Source organism: Acipenser ruthenus, chromosome 34, assembly GCF_902713425.1.
Source record: "Acipenser ruthenus chromosome 34, fAciRut3.2 maternal haplotype, whole genome shotgun sequence".
In the NCBI taxonomy this organism is placed as follows: domain Eukaryota; kingdom Metazoa; phylum Chordata; class Actinopteri; order Acipenseriformes; family Acipenseridae; genus Acipenser; species Acipenser ruthenus.
In genome coordinates, this window is record NC_081222.1 from 12,434,125 (window position 1) to 12,444,973 (window position 10,849).

At 38.6% G+C, this 10,849-nt stretch overlaps 1 protein-coding gene across 1 annotated transcript; it reads right to left on the reverse strand.

Annotated features, from left to right (window-relative positions):
- Positions 1-271: 271 nt before the first annotated feature.
- LOC117409853 (tumor necrosis factor ligand superfamily member 9) lies at positions 272-5,430 on the reverse strand. The gene is made up of 3 exons (XM_034016192.3): positions 5,024-5,430; positions 3,842-3,869; positions 272-2,884 (listed from the first exon to the last, which is right to left on the reverse strand). The coding sequence occupies exons 1-3, from the start codon at positions 5,204-5,206 to the stop codon at positions 2,475-2,477; spliced, it is 621 nt and encodes a 206-aa protein (XP_033872083.3). The 5' UTR covers positions 5,207-5,430; the 3' UTR covers positions 272-2,474.
- Positions 5,431-10,849: the final 5,419 nt, after the last annotated feature.

A 10,849-nucleotide genomic window follows, 5' to 3' on the forward strand; every position in this document is an offset into this window, starting at 1 on the left:
CTTAATTGAACTAATATGTTGCAGATTTAAGGGCTTAGTTCAGTAATTGAGAGCTCAGTTGGAATAAAAACCAGAAGACGTTCAATGTATCTTTCTCTGTTTGGCCTATAAATGTATTTTTTTCTTTTAATAATAATAATAATAATAATAATAATAATAACAATAACAATAATAATAATAATAATAAAAATAATAAAATTAATAATAATAATAATAATAATAATAATAATAATAATAATAATAATAATAATAATAATAAAGATAACTGCAGTTAGCTGGTTTTGCTAAATAGTGTAATTTTTTCCCTTTTATTAAAAATATGTATTTATTCAACATCATAATACAAGATAAAACAAAACATGTTATAAATATGAATATAGATTAAAAAATAAAAAAACTGTAAACATGACATATAAATATTAAAGCAGCACTTATCCCAAAAGTGGAAAACAAATACACAAAAACGAGGATACTGCCCTGGCCACAGTGGTGCGATAGTGGTATGGTTTTGATAGCAACAACATGAGAGTGGATCCAGCAACCTGGGCAACAGCACGATGTGTCCACAAAAGACACTTGGCATCTGAGAAGTGGACACTGAGGATAATTAAGAGCTGACCTAGAGATGCTAAGATTATCCAATGCTCTAGTTACAACCCATCTAGAACACTGTGTGCAGTTTTGGTCAGCAGTAGGGGAGAATGCTGTGCTAACAAGGACCTTGAGGCCTTTTTCTCGTTCCCAAACTTTTGTTCGAAGGTTGCAAGAATGAACAGCTGGTAACAACCCACATAAACCTGCATATACAGTCATATCAGATTGCACCAATTTGTAGCCTTGGTGAATCAGCCAAGATCAAAAGCTCTAATAAAATCCATACGTGGTTTAGCGGGGATTAAACTGACCACATCCGTCTCCTGGTAAATTTTACTGGACTAACTGCTACAGCTTTTGTTCGTTTTCAGTTGAAACAGGAATAGAACAGTGCTTTTATTTTGAATTGTTATAAAATACGGTCAATTTCATATAAGTTCAAACATAAAAAGATATTCATGTAACACCCGAGAGCTCTGTCTATGGACAGCTGTGGCCAAAAGTTTTGCATCATCCTATAGAATGAACACATTGTGCTACATATAATGAAACCTGCTGAATAATGTTACCTTAACATATTGAATGACGTACCGCTTTGTAGTTTTCTTGTATACTAAAGGAAAAACCGACAAAAATTGGAAACATTTCAAAATCTCACATGACATACTGTACTACTATTATGGCTTCCGGTAGATGTTTGGTTGCGACATCATTTTGTAGTTTCTTTGACTACATGATGTTAAATATAAGACCTAAATTATGTTCATATAGTTAAAATTCTAAGAGATGCAAAACTTTTGTCCATAGCTGTATGTAGTTCTCTATATTATTAGTATAGCCGTAATAGTTATAAAACTAGTTAAAGGAATTTCATGAACCAAAAAAAAAAAGTTTTGGTTCTGTTGCGGTCAGCGTACATTTTTTTTTTCCGGAAACAGAAAATCCAGTTTCACTTCGGTGTCAAAATGCTGACAACGAAAAAAAAAACTGTGCTGAAGTCATTTGTCAGTAAACAGGAAGTGAAGTCACAGGCATTTCCTTTACAAATGGAACAGTTAACAGTAATGAGGACAAGGCCTGTGAGAAAACTGACAGGAAACAGGAAATGGACTGTAAGGGTAGGTGTGTGTATTACAGTTACATGTTCATGAACAGATGTTTACAGTAGAAATGATTTCCTAATAGTGGGTGAAAACTACCCAAACAAGCTACAAATTGTAGTAGTAACCATACATTATATATAGTGCTTCCAGTTAAAGTGCCTCCTTGCTTTACATTCAAAAACCAACAATGTGACTCCAAGTACCTGATCCATATTTTTAGGCAGTTTGTGCCGATTTGTTTGAAACCTGCACAGTTCTGGTTCATGAAAACAAGACACAGGGGTCCCTATGGCAGGGACAGTAGTGCTTTCTGTACGCAAACAACAATACATATAAATGATTAACAAACAGTCCCAGCGATTATACAGTCACATAGCATTTGAAGATGCAAACCCCAGTTGTCTCACGCCTAACAGCACCAAAACACTGATCGCCTCTCAACACTTCCTTTTCAGCAGTGTGTACGGAGAGATCTGTATTGTCCCGCTCCCTATTGGGTAGTTGACATCTTTTAAGCACCATCGGGTCAGGATTTATGCCCTGGTCCCCCCGCTAAAGAATCATCCTCCACGGAACACCACCTTGACATGCTGTGTCCCGCTCTTTATCAAGTCCCAGTGGACCTGGACAGGAGGAGCCGTGAGAAGACCGTGGAAGAACAAATCCCCCTTGATTTCCAGCCGAACCTCTTCTTATTTCTTGAAAAGTTCCTCGATTTGTTCAAACCATGCTATTCACTACAGCGTTTTTTTTATTTTTAGTACAGGAATTAACGTCCTACACCAGGAAGATCCCGAAATCAGTGTTGTCTAGCTGCCAGTCTGTGTCACGTTCCCCCGAGAAGGTCAAGTGGGCGTAGATCTTGTTCCCTTCCAGCACGCTCACCAGACTGACACAGTTCTTGGAAATAGGCTTCGTGCTGCTGTCTGTGGGTATGTCTATCGCGCACTCCAGTGCCACGCTGCGATCTCCGTCATCCGAATTGAAGACTGTGATGGTGACCCTGCCTGCAGCCTTGCACCGGGGGCCGGTGCACCTGACGTTCATCTGCAGGTACAAGTAGAACACGCCTTGCGCTTTGGTGTTCAGCATGTGTAAGTCATTGTCGTAGCTGAACTGGTCCCCCACAAAAGCTTGGCCCATTCCTTTGCTGCTTGACCATTCCATTGTCACGTTCTTGAGCAGCACTGAAAAAGAAAAAGGAATGTTATTATTATTATTATTTATTTATTTCGCCCTTATCCAGGGCGACTTACAATTGTTACAAGATATCACATTATTTTTACATACAATTACGCATTTACACAGTTGGGTTTTTACTGGAGCAATCTAGGTAAAGTACCTTGCTCAATGGTACAGCAGCAGTGTCCCCCACCTGGGATTGAACCCACGACCCTCCGGTCAAGAGTCCAGAGCCCTAACCCCTACTCCACACTGCTGCCCCATTAAGTGACAGACATTGCAAGAACAATGAAAAAAAATGAACACACACTTCAGCGTAACTGTCAGCCTCTGCCAGATATTTTATGAGCACTATGAGGTAGGCTATGCATGGCTCTACAGCTGTGGACAAATGTTCTGAATCACCTAGGATTGCACGGGGAATTAAAAAAAAAACAACTATATCTTTTACTTAACATAGTATCATCAAAGAAACTACAAAATGACTTCGCAAAAGTCTACCGGAAGGAAGCCATAATAGCAGTACAGTATTTCATGCTAGATTTCAAAATGTCACATTTTTCAATTGTTCGTTAAATATATGGGAAAACTACAAAGCGGTGTGTAATTCAGTATGTTCAGGTAGCATTATTCTGCAGGTTTCTTTCGACCTTATGAAGCAAAATTAGTTCATTCTATGGGGTGATGCAGTGCTTTTGGCCAGAGCTGTACGTGCTTCGGAAAGCAGAATAACGCCCTCTTGCGAATAATCTGGGCACTGCTGTCTAGTTCAATAGCTTTGACTGTGCTTTCCTATTTCTCTTTCAGCTTGAGATCCTAGCACATGCACAGTATTTGTATGCCTGCTTCAGTTGTTTATTCCTCTCTTATGTTTTGTATGTTGATGTTAACAACTAGGGCATGCATACCACAAGTAAAATCCAATACCGTAGTAAGGTATATTATTAGGAGTTGAAACTTACCAGTATTTCCCAGAAGATGGGCACAGTTCTGTAAGAAAGAAAGAAAAATAACATTTAAAAACAAATGTGGAGGCTGAGATTACAAACGCCTTTATAGGTACAAGAAAGGCTATTAGGTTCCTTAGCAAGCCATGGCTTTTACCCACAATTATTATTTATTTCTTAGCAGACGCCCTTATCCAGGGCGACTTACAATTGTTACAAGATATCACATTATTTTTACATACAATTACATTATTTTTTACACATTATTTTTACATACAATTACCCATTTATGCAGTTGGGTTTTTACTGGAGCAATCTAGGTGAAGTACCTCGCTCAAGGGTACAGCACCAGTGTCCTCCACCTGGGATTGAACCCACGACCCTCTGGTCAAGAGTCCAGCGCCCTAACCATTACTCCACACTGCTGCAACACTGTGGACTCTGAACTAACATTGCTGTGAAGTCCTGATTCGTTTGCACGCTGTCAGGTATCAGTATCATTATGGTAACACTGCAGTCATCAAACTACATAAGATACAATACAAAGATAACGGCAATCTACCAAAATGCAGTTTCGAGTCAACCATAATGGCATGACACGAGTGTACCTACAGACCAGCCAGAGGTGAAAGGTGCATTTCAACAATATTTGAATTGCAAACTATTACAGCCTATTACTGCACGCTTCTGGTTTTAACAGAGATGTAAACCAAGTGTACTTTTACTATAGGGTTGTATAAACGCTAGAGAAAACGTGAAGCACAGAAACAGCGCCTACTGTAATTACAACCAGGCAGCATCGAGCACAGAGATTACATAGAAAGAGTGAAGGGCTAAAGACTTTGGGGGTAATTGTATGTAAAAAAAAATAATGCGTAAAAAAATAATGTAATTGTATATAAAAATAATGTGATATCTTGCTAAGAAATAATATTAATAATACACAGTATGCCCACATCAGTATGCACAGATCTCAAAAGTACACCAGTATATATATATATATATATATATATATATATATATATATATATATATATATATATATATATATATATAAACACGTTTATTTGTCTACCTGGTATTTCAGAGCATCGTTTTAAGGATTCCTTTCTGGGTAGGCTGTCACTACAATTATAACTACAGAACCCCCCCGTTCTGAATCTGAAAGCAGCCACAGTGATGCAGAGAACGACATACCTGTCCAAAGGCAAGGTCCTTCTTTTGCTCCCTGTCGAGTTGCATCCCTTGTATTACGATAAAGAAGCAGACACACGCAGCAGCGACCGTGATGAAAAGTATAATTACAGATCCCACAAGGCATTTCTCCAGCCCTCTGCTGTGAGGATGTTTCTGCAAGCTTTCTGGGTTAATCGAAGTCATGTTTTTTTTTTCTTTCTTTCAAATCCACGCGCTCCAGATAGTTTAGCCTGCGATAGCAATCTGTTATGAATGAAAAGCGCCGGTTCTGGCTTGTCGGAAAGAAAAAGTCCTTTTTATAGAGTTGTGATAAGTCTCGTTCAGGCAGAGTTCCCGTCTCTGAATTGTCAAACTGACAGCAGCCTCTGTCAGACTAGTTTATATGTCACTGAAAAAAGGAAGCGTAGTGGATTTCCCCAGCGGTCAGAAACACACACACACACACACACACACACACACTCAAACACACACAGACAGACACACATACTCACAGAGAAAACCTTTCCATTCTCGCTGCTGTTGCGAAAATAGGACTCCGGGTGGCAGGATGTTGGAAAAGGAAAGAAAAATGGAAAGGATGCGGCTAAAATAGAGAATGAGAGATTAACCCTTAATGCCTAAGCAGTATTTATTTATTTATTTATGTATGTATTTAATTAATTTTATAATCAGAAAAGCTACTTCATTTAGGTAACTTGTACAAAAACCAAATTCTCCCATCTGCCAAGACATATGAAAGGATGTGGTTTGTGAGGCTGGATTTCAAAAATAAGAATACAGAGGGTTGGCTAAGCATGGTATCAGATACAGAAATGGGCATTACAAAGTTAAAATACAAGATGCCAGAGAGCTAAGACAGGCAGGGAGACAGGAGGAGGGAGGCTTTATTCAATTTGCTGGGGTATATCTAAATAAAACCACTGTTTAGATCTTAGATCTATTCTGAATTCAGCTTTTTTGAGTAGTACAGTATTTCATCTTTGGAAATGTCACATTTTTGAATTTTTATCAGCTTTTCCGTTAAGTATCTGGAAAACTACACAGCGGTGTGTGATTGTAACAGGGGGTACTAATAATGAGGCAGACACAGGGCATTGGGTGTCGACCTGCCATACAGATTTAATAACACAAGTGCTGACGCTGGCGTTACCAGTAATGGTAGCCCTAGTGTCACATTTAATAAAGAAAAACAAAACAAAACTAAAAATAAAAGCTTGCCACACAAATGGCGAGCGCTAGTCCCTCTAAAAGGAACGTCCCGCTCCAGGTTGGTCACAGCTGTACACTCAATGTTTTTATATATTTTATTAGTAAAATGAAAGGCCTTTGAGTCAAAACATTTGAATTCACTAGGCTTCTTTAAGTTTTTCTTAATGTAGCCCGCTTGAGTGTGTGCTAGTTGTGGGCGAAGTTTATAATTGACCAGATTCACTGTGGGGTTAATACTAAAAATAGCATATAAGAGTTGCTGAAGTGGGTGGGTAGGAATGCAGGTAGAAAGGGGGGTGCATGATACGGTACACTCTCGCAGCCTAGCCCATCAGTCTAATAACCCTCATTACACATGGACTCCAAGCACCGAAATATTACAGTCCCTAGTAAGTTTTAGTTTGAAGCTGTGAGAGTACTGGCAGGCTGAAACATGTACAGGAACTGTATTGCAACACACAGGATAGCATCTGGTTTGAATTCATTCCTGCGGCAATTAGCTGTGGGTCACTTAAATACAATACCATGGTAATAGTTTACTATTGAGAAAATAAAATCATGCAAGTTAGATTAGTTGATTTTTGATTGTTTTTTTTTCTGGTGTGGTAACTTGTGTTGCATCCCCCTATAGAATGAACTCATTTTGCTTCATAAAGTCGAATGAAACCTGCTGAATAATGTGACGTTAACATACGGAATTACATACCGCTTCATAGTTTTCCATCATCCTGCCTAGTTTTCCATATACTTAACCAAAAACTGACAACAATTGAAAATGTTTCGAAATCTAACAATAATTTCAATACTTCCGATGGCTTCATAGTTTCTCTGATTACACAGTGTTAAATAAAAGATCTAAATGATGTTCCTATAGTTTTTTTCTTATTCCCCCTACAAGTCTTGTTTTTGCTTACTTAGGGAATGAGACAGTGAACTCTATATCCTGCGAGTCAAAGTGTTAGCTTGAGCTCCAGTTGGATTACTCATATATATACACGCTACTGCCCTGCACCCTAGTCATGTTTCTCATTTCTAGTCATTGCTTTTCCCAGTTTCTGATTTTGTGGAATAAACATTTCAATGTGGGGAATGTTTCCCTTCTGCTCTCTGCCCTGGGCATTTTGAAAGTACTCCCACAGTCTGGCAGCCACCAGCACAACCCTTCTGATTACTGGCTATGATCGGAAACTCATTTAGAAAGTCAACAACTTACCCAGGCTCAAGCACATTGTTTTGCCCTTTAGTTTCTGTATACAGAAACTCGCTGATTCCCCCATCTCAGTTCCCCTTTGAAATTCTCAAAGCAGAGAAAGGAATTTTAAAATCCAGCTACTGTAGATTCCTAAAGGTCAAATGACATATGCTCACCAAAAGAGTGATGTAATACAGATTTGATAATACAACCTGTGCAAAAAATTTAAATATCGTCGAGCAGCATTGCATGTTGCGTTACTATCAGTGAAGTGACTTTAGAATCACTTGCACATGCACCATATACTGCTTTAATAATGCAATGATTTTGGCGTACAATGGTTCTCTATTGTCTAAGGGATAATGGTAGTATAAAGGAAACTATAGCAGTATGAAGCTGCTAGGATAGTTCCTAGGATGGTTCCACCTTAGTTAGATCTGCCCATTTCTGACACCAGTGGCTTCACAGTGATAGGAACCCATTCACACTTCTTGGTAATGAATTGCAGTAGCACGCCACCATATTTATTACAAGGAAACATAATCAATGTAAGGGGCTATGTTTTGCTGTTCTAGGGTTACCATGTGACACTGGGACAGTTTGGGGCAGTTCAGGCTTATTAACTCACACCCCCAATGCATTCTGGGAAGTGTAGTCCTGCTTCTCTCCAAGAACAGAAACAAGGTAAAGGTATGAGGCAGCGGTGTGGAGTAGTGGTCAGGGCTCTGGACTCTTGACCGGAGGGTCGTGGGTTCAATCCCAGGTGGGGGACACTGCTGCTGTACCCTTGAGCAAGGTACTTTACCTAGATTGCTCCAGTAAAAAACCCAACTGTATAAATAGGTAATTGTATGTAAAAATAATGTGATATCTTGTAACAATTGTAAGTCGTCCTGGATAAGGGCGTCTGCTAAGAAATAAATAATAATAATAATAATAACAACCGGCCAATCTGAACCCATTATGTTGCCAACGTTGCCATGTCCGTCAGGATGATAGACCGCTGTGCTAACGCCATTTTCCTGTTACTGGATGCTTCTCAGTGTCACACAAGTGCAAAAGACTCTCAGCGTTAGCCTCCCGTTCAGATAGGTCTGAGATGGTAAACATGGTTTATTTATTTGTTAATCTACACGCAGTGTCATGTGACTGATGAAAAGTGCTTCTGTCTGGAAGACACCGATTTGAAATGCACAAAGAAAATACCCCTGTGGATGTTGTGGTTTTAGGGTTGTTGCCTGCATTGTATCTGTAAGCTTGTTATTGAAATATTAGAAGGGGGAAGTGAAATTCTTACAGCACAATACTGTTGAATATTAGTGATATCCACTAAGACCTCCTGCTTTGGTATTCTTAAAGATATAGTTAGTAAGGTTTTCAAATCCATCTTCATTATAATACCAGTGGATTACTCAAGCAGAATTATCATACCCTTGCATCATTGTTACTTCCCATTGAAAAGCCATGCAAACTAATCTTTTGCACAATCCAACCTTATCCCTTTTCTGATACGAGTTCTTACATTTGCAGTGCGAACATATTTTCACATGAAGTACATTGGAACTCTGCATCATAACCAGTGGTGTCTTAAAGTACCGGAATTCAAATCTACATTTTTCTAAAACAAAATTGAGGTCACATTTAATAGGTAAATGCGTCTTGCATTTACCTATTAGTCAGTCCTGCCAGATTGGCGTTTTTCCAGCTAAATGTGGCTTGTTTTGAAATCATCTAGCAGGTTAACGTTTGGTGGTTTGGTTATTTTTTGGCTATTTTTATCATGCATGTTTTTTTCTGTTCCTTTCGATTATGACATCACCAGCGCAGAACTTCAATCTCCACGATGCCCTGTAGTTAGTGTTTCACATCCTCCCCCCTGTCTTTTTCTCCTGGAGCTCTGCATCCAGTAAAACTATGAATCACACAAATGCCCAGTTATTTTTATTTTCTACATTCATCGCCAATTTAAGAACAATTTAACTGTACACTACATTATGAATATTTTTTATTTTATTTTTTCCCCTGGATTAGATTTAAAAACAGCGTTTCTGGTAATGTTAAGTTGTGAGGAAACCACAAGCAAAAGCAGCTAAATAAAGAGTTGATCACATTACTAACCAGTGTCTTTTTTATTTGTATTTTCAATAAATGTGTAGCACTTTTGTAATGAATACTCACTCCAATCCCCTTTAAACCCACGTTTATGGCCACAGTCGTAGGATGCGCTTCTACTAAAAAATTGCAAAAGCCTACCAGGAAGGAAGCCATAACAGCAGTACAGTATTTCATGCTAGATTTCGAAATGTTACATTTTTCCATTTTTGTCAGTTTTCCATGAAGTATATGGAAAACTACAAAATGGTATGTATGTCAATATGTTAATGTGACATTATTCAATTGGTTTCATTCAACCTTGTGAAGCAAAACAAGTTAATTCTGTCGGGTGATGCCACACTTTTGACCTAGTATGTGCATCTACAGACCACATTAAACATTTCATGTGGTTTACTTTTTAGCATTGCACTTAGTTCAGCTCGGATCTATTAATGTTACAGAAAGGTTCTAAGTCCTGTATTTTTAAACTCAGTTTGGCTTTTGAATATATAAATGTTACACTACAGAAGTCTGTGTTCTCTAATACCAGATAGCCAGTGCAGGTGTTCAAATTCTCAGAGTAACATTCTTCTGTGTGGAGAATGATTTTTAATCTTTTGTTGGGTTCCAAAACACTAGTCAGCTACATACCTCGACTGTGTATTCAACAGTGAAAATGACGCAAAATACATGCAATCTATGGAATCTTTTAGACAGTCAGAGACAGAGCAGACCACAAGAATTAACCCTTTAAGGCACACAAAGAAATTAGCAGTTGTTCAAACGGTTTCTTTTTCAAATCCATTTTGAGAGCGGCTCGAGCATCGCGAGGAGGACACTGACCGTGTGGATGACCAGATCCAACCCGTCAGTACATTTTAAACCGTGTTTCATGCACCCCCTCATTGGAAAAATAAGAAAGCTGGCATCATCTGTATATGTGGGACACATATGTCCCTTGTACATAAAAGGGTTAAATGGTTAATATGTTTTCCTTAGAATGGTGTGTGCTATGTGTTAAGGGAAATAGTACCAGAAAAAAACTGTGAAAAGAGGAGTGTTCTCCACTGCCTCTTTCAAAAGGCCTCTGAGTGTGACTGCAAATGGTTAAAAAATAATAATAATGAAACTGATGCCATTTCCGTAGGCTTGCCATGATACAGACCCAACAGGAACTCTGTCTCTGATTGGCTGGACTGAAACACTGATGTCACAGTCTACCTGCATGGAGCTGCATGTGTTTCCACAGATGGCCTACAAAGATACCACGAAATGTTCCTGTCAGGACAACTGAGGATGTCGGCCCTTTTTTTTTTTTTTAAAGTAACAAA